Source organism: Rhyacophila brunnea, unplaced genomic scaffold, assembly GCF_057557595.1.
Source record: "Rhyacophila brunnea isolate RB1 unplaced genomic scaffold, BYU_Rbru_1.0 scaffold_16, whole genome shotgun sequence".
In the NCBI taxonomy this organism is placed as follows: Eukaryota; Metazoa; Arthropoda; class Insecta; order Trichoptera; family Rhyacophilidae; genus Rhyacophila; species Rhyacophila brunnea.
Window position 1 is genome coordinate 4,990,872 of NW_028232816.1, and position 14,653 is coordinate 5,005,524.

Genomic DNA, 14,653 nt, shown 5'->3' on the forward strand with positions numbered 1-14,653 from the left:
TTCAAGCAAATTAAAGTACATAAGCTTGACAGTCAGCTTTGATAATTATCCACTAGATGGTATCATTAATTTTCATACAAGATTTAACTCTAATTACCGCCTAGTATTTTCATAAAATTAATAAAAATAACTTATATATAATTTAAAATATTGTTGATATTGACAGTTATCACGTTGATTTGGAAAAAGACATAAAATATAAATATTTTCTCAATGAGGTAACGAATACGAAACAATCGTTATGCACCTAGTCATCCGAAGACCTATAGGTCACCGGATTGGAGCTAAGTTCTGCTGTTAATGCAATGTGTGTTCAGTAGTGGATTGAACCAGGCCCATGGTTTGTGGCACATGGATACTATATTATTAAAACCTTGTCATGATTGTTAGGTGACGAGTCTTGGCGATTGTAGCATAGGTGTACCTGACTGATGGCGAGGACAGATCTCTGCAGCTGTTCGTTGAGCCTGTCTACCGCAGTGTTGTGCTGCGTCAGCTGTTCGGCAAGCTGCTGCTCCTGCTTGCGAAGCCCCTGCGCTGCCTCCCGCCGCGACGCAGCCTCCCCCTCTGCCCCCCGCACCAGGGTCTCCTGACTGCCCGCCTGCACCCTTAACTTCTCCACCTGAAACCCGTTATTAGATTGAATACGAAGGGCAACGGTTAACATTGGAATTATAATATTGAAACCAAGGAAGGATGATTCCGCAACTTTTTAGTATGTAGCATAAAATAAATTACGGAGGCTATAACAGCTGTTTTTTCTATCTTTGGCTACTGTTTTGAAATTTCAGTGTTATGAATGTATGGCATACGCATTGTGATTGTTCATCTAAATCAGTCTTTCTCAAAGTGGGCGATAACGCCCCTTTGTGGGCGCTGGAGGCTTTCAGGGGGGCAGTGAAAACTCAAAGAAAATTAGGGGGCGTTAAGGATATCTAGAGGGGCGACGGCAGACAAAGCTATTTATAAAACTCCGGCGGAATCTAGACATGACACCACTTGAGATGCTATTTACTACTCGAATGCTTGGAGTCCCGTATAGACGGTTAAATTAGAGTCGCTTAAGCATGTAATAATGTGTATGCAGCTTTATATTTCATGTACGTAGTCCATGGTTAAGTTAACTAAATAAAATTGTCTGTGATTTTATATCTGCAATAACTGTTTTTAAGATACGCAACAGAATGATGGTAATGTAAAAAGGTAAGTTAAAAAATATGGGGGGCAATAGTTTTTTTTTAAATCTCAAAGTGGGCGGTGGTCGAAATAAGTTTGAGAACCTGTGATCTAAATAATCTAAATGATGGTTCCAGGGAACACAAAAATAAGAAAAGCGTGTTACCTGATATGTCTGTAAGAAGGTACAATTTGCGAGTGTGGAGAAATATGGAATAAACTTAAAAACAAGTTAAAAATATGTTATTTTCAATAATTTCATCTGTATCATAACATGCAATAAAGTTTGTCACGTAAACGAACCACACATTCAATATTGGTAATATTTGAGGACATTGCGCGGGTTTGGTATTTTTTACATTTCATGGCCTGACTCATTAAGTAGTAAACTTAATGTGCCTTCAAAGTCTTGGTCTATGGCGGCTGGGTTTCACATTTCTATGTTATTAATCTATTCTGTGGATGGTGGATGTACAATAATTGGCCCATTCTGTCCTTTCCAATACAAGTCTTACATGGATCATGAAAATTGTTAATGTACATTTATGTAGTGATTATTATGTCATTAACCCTTTCGCTGCGAGCCATTTTCGCGGGAATTTATTTTCAGTCAAGTGATCTGTTAAAACGGTCACTACAGCTAAAACAGATCGATTCCAAAATTAAAAAATAGATTACTAGATGAACTATATATCAGTTATTCCAAATGCACCAAGAAATAAACTATATTCGTTACATTCTCACTAAAATAAATCGAAGAAAGTGAAGACGCTAAAAAATATCCAAGCTTTGACCGCGCGTTCAAAATGGCGGCCGTCCACTCTTCACATAGACGGTTTCAACACATACTACCGAGCAAATACGCCGCGTTTGTATTTGTCATACACAGGGCTGTGTTGAGTACATGCTGCCGTAGTTGGTTACGGTCTATGACAGATATATTACTAAATCACTTGTGGAATAATCAGTGGGTTATCGCTTATCGCATTTAGTAAGTCGTAAACTCAAATTTTATTACCGTTTCAAATTCTGAAGCTATATTTATTTTCGTCGCCATAAAATAATGTCATCCACTTATTCATTAGGATGTTTTGGAGAATAAAACACTAAAAATAATTACCGCACTGCTAAAATATTATTATTTTATTATAATATAATTTATGAGGCGCCGTCGGCTTTTTCATTGTACAAAGGGCCTGTCGAATAATCGCCAGGCATAATATGAGCATGTGAACAGAGCTAACACAGTTTCGTGGCACATAAACAATAAAAATTATTACCCATTATAATAATGTAAATATCAAATATGGAACAATGAACAAAGCCAAACATATTTACTGGAGAGCTGTGCATCGATAAAATATTTTCCAGCATTATTTCTTCGATAATATTATGTGGTAGTGACATTTTGGTGGGTGAAATAATTATTTCACTTATATTTATAATGACAAAAAATACTAAAAACAAATCTTCAAAATGTTTCTATCGAGATCACAAATCACTAAGAAAAAATACATAACACTAACGTAATCATAATAATTAATTAAAAGGTAAATAAAAATATTATCGATGCACACTTTTCGATGCATGACCAATGTTTTGTTTTGATAACCCTGGTGACGCAACTAGTACACCCGTCTTCGCAATGGCGCGCGATTCAAACGACTGAATAACGAGTGTTCTTTTCAAAAATATATTTCCTTGTGTTTTACTTGACATTTTTATGATCTGTTGCCTGATATGTCTACCTAAAGGTTTGAACTAATTTTTAAAGCATATTATCCACAAGTGTCTCTTCTAGTTTGGTCAAAAATACGAGATAAAGTCTATGGCATGTTTACATGCCATACGCAGTCTAAGGGTTAAATGTCAATATATTCAAGTTTCAGGGATTATTTTGGCAATACTATCATATTTAGAAATGTATGCAATTGGGTGAATAATAGTGTGAAGTTCCAAACAATTTTCAATGCAAAATGTAAAAAAAGTAATTACCTTTTTTGCTCCGTTTCTAAGCGGGACATATCTTTATCTAGGTTATGTTAACAGATTTTTTATGAGTAATGGTTGTTAGCCATTTGCCAAACCCATTAGGTTTTTGCACTGGATCAAAAACACATTGAAAAACGATCTGGATATTTTTGCCCAACCGCGGGATCGAACCCAGCTTCATAAACAGTTGTTCTATCAACTCAGCCACCAAGAGTGTGAAATGATTTGCAGCCAATTTTATCATTAGTTTTAGTAACCTTAATTTGAATTTCATAATATATACAAGCCAATTGTTCAATACATACTTAATCCGATTTCATTCTCCTTATGTTTATATTTATGACTGTGCTGAATTTCGTTAAATAACTTGGTATTGTCTTTAAAATAAACCTTGCAGGTACATTATAATGTAACATAAGCAGTAAAAAGAATACAGTGAGAATAAATCAACACAAATGAAATATGAAATTGATTCAAATATAATATATGTACCGATATATCCACTGACACAACTTGCAACAACACAGTGAAGTTTACTTCCGTTTTACACGTTTAAATAAATGTTACAACTGTTAACTTTCCTTTGAATTGTTCACTTATATGCATAAACTCAATGCAGTGTGTTATTAAAACTGGCATGTCACATACTTAATTATCAACTACGCACACATGGAAACAAATTGACGTACACAAACGAATATGAATGACAATAGACTTACTCTATGCTGTCATCACGAGACTAGGGTCATAACCTTTTAAATTTTACTTTCGTTTAAGTCGTATAGAATTATTGCTAGTTGACGATCTAATTTTTTGCAGCACACACAAACAATGTAAGTACTTATGAGGTTATCTAACGTTGTCAATAAAGACGGGTGTAAAGTGTTTAAGAATGACCTACATAATAGATTTTCATGTGTTTTTATTGAGAAAATGGTTTTACAAAAGAAGGCTGTTTTGATCAATTGCCAGAGGCAGAATCAGAATCGAACACTGTGAACCATTTATTTATTTATTTTAGAAATGGAATCTTTGATTCCAAATCTTGAGACCCCTGAATTGGAGTGGCGAATCGGTCTGATCTCAACACTGTCAATAAAGCAATGAACAAATCATCATAAACTTTATTACTTGAGACATTCGGGTTTATTTTTTTCTTCAATGGAACCGAACCTTTAGAACACACATTCCTAATTTATTTCGAGTTGTGATCCCATTTTATAGAAGCATGTAACCCGCGACCCTGATAGATTGCAAAAAGCCTTATTCAGTATATGTAATATAATCCAATATAATGTTAACTTAAGACATATTTAATGCAATGGTTAAAATTGTAACTTGCTTCAAAATTCACATTTGAGTTTTCGTTAATGCCAACATCCTCAACATTTAATCTGTTTCTTGTTTTGGTTTTCAAATGAAGAAGCGTTGAAAATCCACTCTCGCAGAGATACGTAGAAGCAAATGGTAGTAAAACTCGAAAGGCAAGCAACATAACTAGGTAAAATTTGAATTTGACTGATCATAGCACACCTGAATTGATTCAGAATTTTTTCTAGAAATAACCTACGTGCCAAGGAATCGTTCATGAAATGAAATGTGAGAAACCCAAATAAATAAATATATTGAACATACAAAATTTGAAAACAGCTCATGCATATATACCCACTAGAAAAAAATTACGACACCCGACGGGACTTGTACCTGTAACCACTGGATTCGCACCAATGTGCTTTACCAAATTAAGCTACAGGCATCCTACGGTTATACGATGTTTTCAAATTATGTATGATCAATATTATATAGAATGTTACATTTTTAAATCTTGTGAATTATATTGAATGGAAATAGTTAATAATTTAAAATGTACACCTACCTGTGCTTGTAAATCATTTAATCGTTTCTGCGCTTCTCCTCGTTGATTTTCCAATTGTTTTAGTGTTGCCGCTAATGTGTCGAGCTCGCTCTGTTGAAAAACAAAAGAATAATTTATCAATAAGTAACTAGCCTACGTAATCAATATGTATGTATATGATTAATATTAGCTTTGTTGCACTTTCTGATTAGAAATAAAATCAAACCAAAACAGTGCAATCAACTGGAAAATATTAAAGAATTCAGTGAAAGCAATGATTCTGAATATTTTGGTAACAGGGCTTTCCTGCAATGCAGAAGAGTTTAATTTAGTGGTGGTATTAAAACCGTGTGTTGCGGAGCTGTTCGATAGAAATATTTAACCACTAAAAAAAACCTCTTAACAACAGTACATAGTTTGAAAAGTTTACTTTTATTGAACTAAACAAATCCAACAATACATAATTTGAAAACATTTCTGAGAAATCATTAGAAAAAACCTTTTTGGAAAAAAAAATTGAATGTGCAATAAAAGAATTTTAATAAAAGTAAGATTTATTAAATCCAACAATTTTTATGCAAAATAGTCATCAACCGCAGCGCAGTAGATTTCTTCACAGCGAGTCATATTTTCTAAATTCGTGTTAAGATGTTGCACGGGGATGAGTCCGTGGAATATAGTGGATGAGAAAGCAATTCACAGCCTAATTCATGCAATTTTTCCATTACCGCATTCTATTTACACAACGGCGCACTGTTCTGGATCTAGACCACTTTTCCTTCAACTCGTCCTTGAAACAATCCAATAAGCCCAATACTAATTTGTACTCATGATTTTCATTGGTTGAATTTTGTTACTGTGTATCCTGAGTGAGGGTGAGGTTTGCACCTCATTGAAGTAAAAAATCTATACCGTGCATGTCTTAAATGGCGGATATACCTGTAACGAGTTAGCCTCGCTGTTCTTGACGCGTATGCTCTGCTCTTTGGTGGACACCTCCGCCTCCAAGGAGAGCCTCTCCCTACTCAGCTGCTCCATGTCCCGCGCCAGCGCCTCCATCTCCGGAGTAGCTTGTGGTCCCAGTGACATTTCCTGCAACTAACAACATAAACCGACATCAAACAACTACATAATATTGTCCAATTTTTTAAAATTTAATAATCAGTTTTTCGTACAGTAAAGTTAAACTGGCAACATTATTTTTACACAATTTAAATATAGAATACCATACTGTACAAACAAAATAGATCAAAATATATAGGTACTATATTATTAAATTTTAAATCTCATCATGAACATTTGGATGATTTTGCTTTTTTCTGCATGCTTGTCAAATGGATTTCAGAGAGATGAATCTAATCAATTTGGGAAGAAAGATCTTAATAATCCTTATAATACTACAAATTATGACGCTTTAGAATATCCAGGTAAGTGCCTGTTTAGTTATCGAATTATAAAATGGTAACTTCTATATTATTTACATAATACATATAGAAATTTATTGTTTGCATGTCAATATTGAATAGGCATATACAGTGACATAATTATATTGTTATATCTATATGTAGGTACCATCATAAATCGTCTGGTGTTTGAATATAAAACTAATCTCATCACAGTATACGAAGTATTGAATGATATCAGAAATGTTAGCTATCACTCAGCGGACAACTTCTACTGGTAATTTTTGGTAGCTTTTTTACTAATGGTTGTATGTACCTATTATTGTTTTTGCAGGAGCAAACAAAGAAACGTGGTCCAAAATAGATTTCTTATGGAAAAAATATTATCAGTGTCTTCATGACAGTTACTACAATGGAGTACGGGAGGGAGAACGCAAAGCATTATCTTTAATTGCCTTCCAAGGACAGTCTATCATGCTTCCGTGTCTTTCATTTTGCCGACATCCCAGGGAAACCAGAACCACAATGTGGTTGGTGAAAAAGGTTATCGAAAATAGTACATAATTTAAATAAATTAAAGTGGAGCTAAAAAAAAGGTTACTGACACTAATGATTAAATTAGCTGCAAGACATATCGTTTTGCATTCATTTGTACAAACTTTACACTGTTATCGCTCGCATTTGTCAAAAAGTATTTCAACACTAGTATCAATTGCTATAGCAATAAACAAAAGTGCAAGATTCTGCTGTCGGTGATCTGTAAAAGACAAATGCATCAGTTGCACAGAAACAAATCAATCCCTGACGTTACGCGAAACGCGAGGGTGGCCAGTTTGCCTATCAATCGTTGTGCTAAACTAATACGCGAGTGAATTAGCTACCAAACAACGGTAAGTTAAAGCGTCGGCCTATAGCTTTGTAGGTCCCAGGTTCAAGAATATTTGCTGATTGTTGTCATGTTAGAAGGTTTGATGTTATGTTACTACATATTATGCTCTTTATTGCTAAAACTTAATTATATTCGGCAGCACATTAGGAGGTTGAAAAACACTGATCTAGAGAAATACCAAGGCTTACAAACTTCAGGATATTTTTGTCATATCACAATATTATGATGGTTGAAGTAATTGGGGATAACCTATGTTAACACATTTTTTTCAATAGAGAGTATCTGACAAATATGCAAGTGAATTGGAGTACCAAAGCAATATGGTATTGCATGAAAATGGAAGTTTGCACATTTACCAAGCGTCAAAGGAAGACGAAGCGATATATTATTGCAAGCAGGGCGGAAGTGACGGTGTTGTTGTCTTTCTGGAAATCACCGATGATGAGGAACCACTTTTCATGGTACAAAACATTATACAAAAAACCTTAAACAGACTTTCTTCATGTAAAAACAGTAAAACTGCGGCCAGATTTCACAGTACAATATAAATAAAAATGAAGTGACAGAAGACAAACTTTTTGATTTGATCTCTATTCTCGGACACAGATAACCAGCCATAGTAAATTGGATTTAAAAGGGTTATTGCAAGACAATGATATGTCACATAATTATGAATTTGTTGATTTTATCTATATATTTTATTATATATTGCCATCTGTTAATACTAATAGAAACTAATACTTTGATAATTTATCGGTTACCGTCTACAATAATAGTTGTCTACCGAGCGGCTTATGCAACGGCCTATAATGTTGTGGGTTCCGAGGTTCGAATTCTGGGTTTGGCAAATACACTGAAGTGTTTTTAAATTTGTGTTTTGAGTCAGAGCCCTGCCCCGCGTACTTCTTGAGCACGGGAAGAATTCATATCTGCCACGAAACAGTACATTAGCTTTTTTTTAAAAGGAATGGTTGTAAGGTCTCCAAACTCATTAGGTCCTTACTTTAAATCAATCACACATTGAAATAAATAAAATTTTTGCTCGACGTGGGATTTATATCATGTTATTTAATGCTTCTAACTGTTTTCTCTAATTTATGATTACATAGTTTTTTATTTTGTTTAGACAGTTGTTGAAACATCGAATCAGGTTAATATTCAAAGAATTCCAGGCCGCCAATTGGAAATATATACAAGATGGCATCCTTGGACGTTATGCAGTGCGTGCGATGAGATTGGAATTAGGCATCAAACGGGATTCTGCTATGTTAAATTTCAAAATAGAGCAATGCCATCCTATACCCGCGACAAATCTGATTACAGTACATTGAGAGGTAAGACATTTATTTGAGAATTGAGACAAAAATATTAAAGATATCCTTAATAATATGGTATTATAGAATCAATGCATCTTTTAGTATTCCCAGAAGGATTGCCGTGCCGTTCAAAATACTTGTCAAATGAAATAAAAGAAATTGCAGAAGTCTATAATAGAAAAAGCGAAATAGTTACGGCACAATGCAAGGTATCTACATCTACACATCTTTACGAGTAGTGAATGTATTATTATTCAAAATCATAACTCTAAGACTCCAATTCCTATAAATTAATAACATAATAATATGATGCAGGTATTATGCAATAAGAGTATTGAACATTTGGTCGATACACATACGATGAAAGCATTTCAAACAAATGACACTTCTGAGATATCAACGAACTTTCGACATGTACGTTATACAAAGCTTCCTGCCAGAGATGTACTATTTGTCAATGAAGGGATGCTTGTCATAATATCCTGTCCAGGGTAGGTGTACTCCCGAATATAAGGATAATTTCCAGAAATGAAATCTTCAATGACATCGCCATCATATTTAGGCTCCGCAATGCAGGGTAGGTCGAGTATTAGATTCGAAACTAGACTAACCCCAGCTGCCAAGCGATAATTCTTAATACTGATGTACCATCATCAGCACTGACATACCATCAGTTCATCGAAGTCTCGGACTCCTTTTTGGCCTTGAGGGTTTTCGCAAAATAAATGGTTGCAATGGTCCAAGTTAATCATGCCCAGTACAAGTATTGTTCAGCTTAGTTACTGTACTGAACTAGTCAAATGATCGATGATGATTTGGGGATCAGTTCTTTTAATGGCATCTGACCGGTAAAATTCGTAGATAGCACTTTTCAGACAGGACTAATTTGTAGATAGCACTTTCCAGACAGGACTAATTTGTACATTGTCTATGGTTGCTATCGCCGACAGTGATTACATCACTACAGTGTCGAGTTATCTTGCTCGATGCCCCTCTCAGTTTTTCTTGTTGCCCTGCTTGAACTATGAAACCTTATTTACAATGTGGTATATTTTATAGTACATCAGTTACACTTGAATTATTTTCCAAATCTAAAAAATTTTAATGAATTTCAGGAACCTGCTGACCTTTGTCACAATAAGATGGAAAATTGGAACCGCAGGACAATTTTTAACAGAATTCACTGGTAATGGGAACACCAGAATAATTGTCAATGCGAGAGACCAAATTATAATAAATAACGTTAAAAAGTCTGATGAAAATCTTTACAGGTTATTATAACGGCTAGTGTAATTATTATACTATTTGATATGACAATGATAATAATGCAGGAAAAGATAGAGAGCAGCAGAGCCATAGGCATAATGTAAAAAAGGTATTGATGATATGATAGGATTGGCCCTAGAGAGGTAGGTGTACTGCATTTTGGCCATCAACCTTCAATAAGACTATAATATAATTTTTTAAGAGCAATCAAATTAACTCGTTGAGACCCGGATGATTTGGCCATCACTGTCGATATTCAGCAGCCCATGTCAGTGGAAAACTCGTGGCACTTTTAATTTGGTCTCTTGGTTTTTCCCTCATCCTCTCCGACATGGCCAAGTTTTTCCAGATTGGTTTAACCAAATCAACTTCAAATTAATAATTCCTCAATATTTTGGTTTACAGTTGTTGGCAATTGGAAGACTTAGCTGGTATAGTACGTCTTCAAGTGAAAAACTCACATAACCGTCACTTTGATACGATTGCTACGGTTGTCAATTTGTGTATCATATCAGGAGTGTTTTTGTTGTGCACCGAGAGGATAATCAGAATGAAGTTTGCACAGAAAAAGAAATCTTTACAGTTGACGGATGTTTAAACTTTAGAATCAATTATATTATTTAGAAGTCGCTTACCTAATCGAGAATTTAAAAACAGCTGGGAAATAAGTATAATACATTTTAATGAATGAAGGAAATCACCAAAAATCATCAAAAGAAGATAAAAAGAAATTAGGTACGGTTATGGGCCATTGGTGCAGATTTTTCATTCGCTTGCTTCATGCTACATGTTAAGAATTTCATCATTTAATGATAACTATATAGTCAAATAGTTAAATCACTTCTATTCGGATAAAATATGGAATTATAACTATTGCAAGTTATATTTTAATAATTTATTATTGGGAGATTGGAATTTAAAAAACGGCAAGAAGTCTGACTTCGTATGTGACGTTGCATGAATAAATACCTCACAACTTTTGCAGCTGTTATTATATTTTAATGTATGCATGACAGATTGATATTATTTCAATCTAACGTAACTGAACTATTCATCTTGGGACTAGGGATTAACTTAGGGATCAAGAGAATAGAGAATGCAAACCTTTTCCCTGGGTGGTTGGTGTGCAGATTGTGGAATAACCGGTGCACTAGAGTTGGTCAGAGGGGCCCCTCTGGCGGAGGGGGGGATCATGTGAGGGGCTAGAGCCGCAGGGGGTTCGATCCCCCTCAGCTTTCTCTGCACCATCCACATGGCCAGAGCAAACTGCTCCGACGAGAGTTTGCCACTGCTGTCCCAGTCGCATAGACCCCTGAGAAGAGATAACATTTTTCATAAGATGACAGAAAAGATTGATGACTTCATTATAGCTGGAAGTCAGTTCTAAATGAGACAGTATGAATACTAACCATATGTGCGCCAAGCAGGGCTGCGGTAGGCCAGACTTTAAGAAGGTGTCTTTGATTTCCATCCCAGAAACGAAGCCGTCCATGTCCACGTCGGCTTTTATAAACAGTGTGTCGTACTGCTGCTTCTCCGCCGGTGTGACCACCCACGGAGTTACATTACTAGGAGGCTGGAAACATCAAAAATATGCTAATTAATACTTTAAAAATTATAATTTTAGTATCTGCGTAACTCTTAAAACAATTATTCCTAGTAATATTTCCCTAACTTTAGGCAGCTGAAATCAAAAATTAAAGCAAGTAACATTAAGTAATCATATATTTTCCGCAAAACAGAAATGTATCAAACACCAAATATTAATGTAAACATGAAAGACCGTTTTAATTTTATTGAACTTACTTATGGAGAAATAAATTAATATCATAAGAAAATTTGACACCATAGTGTTATTAAAATTTAAAGATGCTAGGGTCACTACACCTGCAAATTATCAGATCAGATGATAATGACATCTGCAATAAGCCCAAACGTCAAGGTAGAAAGAACATACTGTGGCAACCCAAAAACCAAATACAAGAATAAAAAACCGCGGAAGTCTAAAAGTATTTAATTAATTAAAGATTATATTAATAGTGTATGTCGAATCTGTTAAGAAACCTCTTCACGTGGGGACCAAGATGCACAGCGGATTGTGGAGCCAATAAAAAAAAAATGAATTACCACATATTATGTATTTTTAATAAATCTATTTAATTCATACTTCGCAGTTTTCATACTTTTGGTGTTGTAAGTAAATATATTGTAATATTTAATATACTAGTGATATAAAAAAGGAATTTCAAAGATGGTCGCTTTTATGTATCATATTACATTGTCTAGTTAAGGGGGGACATGCTCAGCGTAGGTCAAAATGGAGCTTTTGTTCTATTTTCAAAGCATGATCCTGGACATACCTTAAACGTTGTAGATAATCTATTTATATAATTTTGAAGCCTTATTATCCTTTATATTTATTTTAAACATTTGATGACTGCATAAAGTATTTTTATTACATAAAATAGTATTCTTTTAAACCTCTCGCTCTAATGTTTTAGAATATAGTCATATTTCAGTACATAAATGTGCAGTGGTGATAAGATTTTTTACATTTATTAATTTTTAAATGCATTTATAAAACCATCAGTATAATTTATATCGACATTATTATAGTGAAATATTTACGATAAAAAATTATATCGATAATCACTGTGAGCCCAAATTTAAATAATAAATTAGGCATTTTATTATTCAAAAAATGGGCAAGATTAACACATTTGAAGATAATTCTAAAGATACTCATTATAAGCTATGTCTTTGACCATTCAAGTGTGATAAACATCCTACGAATAATGATTGCTTTATAATAATTCTTGACCTAGGAATAAGGTAGTGTTTTTTTGAAATACGCCATTTCTTTTGGCATTCCCCAGTGGTTAAGCTACAACATACGGCCGTAGCCATAAATTGACAAACTATAATTAAAGTAGGGAGTAAAATGATGTTAACGCGCGTGTTTGAACATGTACCGTTTAAAAAAAAAAAAAAATTTCGGTTAGGTATGTAAAAAAATGTACCCACTGCATAAAACACCACTGCACATTTATGTACTGAGAGGTTTAAAAGAATACTATTTTATGTAATAAAAATACTTTATGCAGTCATCAAATGTTTAAAATAAATATAAAGGATAATAAGGCTTCAAAAGTATATAAATCTTAGACTATAGATACATCTAGACGCCACCCGTTGCATTGCTAAATGAAGCCGCGTGCCTTGCGTTTGGTTTGTGGGCGAGCGAACGCATTCGTCTACAAATGTTCGAGACCATTTCGCTAGTGCTCGCCCAAAGTGCTCGCACTAGACGCTCAGAATTAAAATATAATTTTCTATTTTTTTACGTTATACAGTATTTTTAAGCGGTCAAAATGCAACCATTAGATAAAGATATCCATAATTTAAGTTATTTTAAAGAAACACTAGGTCACTGATATTAAAATATATAATAAAATACAAATAAATTATCACGAACATGTATCAACTTACCTATGAAACGTAATACCATCTTCTTGTTTATCAGTACGGCTACCACATTTTAAGACAACACACAGAACCATCTTTTCTACTTAATTAACTAAAAATATTTACCATTGACTTTATGTTTAACACAAAAAATATCAATTTTAGCAATACGAGCTCGCAAGTTATCGACGCTATGTGAAGCGTTTCGCCCCGATTTGATGGCGATACTTTTGGAAACTAGTTCACAAATATGTAGACCTTTTATCTTACTCTAGCGCGTGTCGCAGAGATTGCAAGGGTGCCGAATACTTTCTCACTCGCACTCATGCATCGTTTTTGTTCAGGCCTTGATATAAATAGATTATCTACAACATTTAAGGTATGTCTAGGATCATGCTTTGAAAATAGAAAAAAAGCTCCATGTGGACCCACGCTGGGCACGTCCGCCCTTAAGACATGATTAACTAACAGCGTTTTAGTTAGGTTGTCATAAGAGCGACATCTCTGCATCTGGCCCATAGTCATATTTCCATTTAATATCATAACTGAATTATTAATGATGTCAATTTGGTTAATAAACATTACAAACCTCCATATCAAAGTCGGCCAGCAGTGCGGAATTAGACATTGGTCCTGACAGTCCAGGAATGAGCGGAGAGCCGTTGGACATGGCGGGAGGCATGGCCGGTTTGGTTGGTGGCGGGCCGGCGAAGGACACCAGGCTTCCGGAGGCGGGGGGAGGAGGCCTGGCGGGGTGGGGGTGAGATGGGTGGGATGGGGAGGCGGGTCGAGAGGGGGGTCGGAGGGGAGGAGCCCCGCCCCCCCGTTCGGCGAATGCGCCCGGCCGGAGCTCTGCAGGCAATAACGCCGGGATCGTGTGTTTCTCAAGTGCCTTGTATACCAGATGCATGGCCTGCAAATAGTATTTCAAAATATGTAAACTTCAATTTAACACACAAACTTTGATACACTCCTGCATACAGACATTTGGCACAACACCAACTTAACAGTAGGTATCCAAATAAAGTTGCATTTCCGACCTCGCATACATTACATAATATGCGATTCAAAAATCTATACAGCCGGGCTAAGCGTCATTGAACAAAAATATACAGTTAATTTGAATTAGTACTTTAGAAAAAAACAGAAATATTAGGTATGTATAAGAAGTATATCAATCTCAACCTTTTGATCAGTATACCAATCTCAACTCTCTACAAGTATATCAATCTCAACCCAAAAATGACAATCACTAAGCTCCTTATAACTTTGTTGTAAGTGCGAATGACTG

The 14,653-nt window shown here is 35.0% G+C and overlaps 2 protein-coding genes across 3 annotated transcripts in view; both read right to left on the minus strand.

The window, feature by feature from the left end:
- The window catches only part of LOC147074236 (uncharacterized), a 626,724-nt gene that overhangs the window by 450,244 nt on the left and 161,827 nt on the right, over positions 1 to 14,653 (minus strand). The gene's annotated exons all lie outside the window — the stretch shown is intronic.
- Eps-15 (Epidermal growth factor receptor pathway substrate 15) overlaps positions 1 to 14,653 on the minus strand; it is a 43,526-nt gene that overhangs the window by 11,410 nt on the left and 17,463 nt on the right. The window contains exons 7-12 of one of the 2 annotated variants that reach the window (XM_085943429.1): positions 13,952 to 14,275; positions 11,307 to 11,473; positions 11,002 to 11,209; positions 5,963 to 6,115; positions 5,045 to 5,134; positions 425 to 622 (exon numbers count right to left, since the gene is read on the minus strand). In XM_085943429.1, the coding sequence (XP_085799555.1) occupies positions 425 to 622; positions 5,045 to 5,134; positions 5,963 to 6,115; positions 11,002 to 11,209; positions 11,307 to 11,473; positions 13,952 to 14,275 (1,140 nt within the window). Of the gene's footprint in view, positions 1 to 424; positions 623 to 5,044; positions 5,135 to 5,962; positions 6,122 to 11,001; positions 11,210 to 11,306; positions 11,474 to 13,951; positions 14,276 to 14,653 lie in introns of both variants that reach the window. The other variant, XM_085943428.1, reaches the window with a different exon arrangement.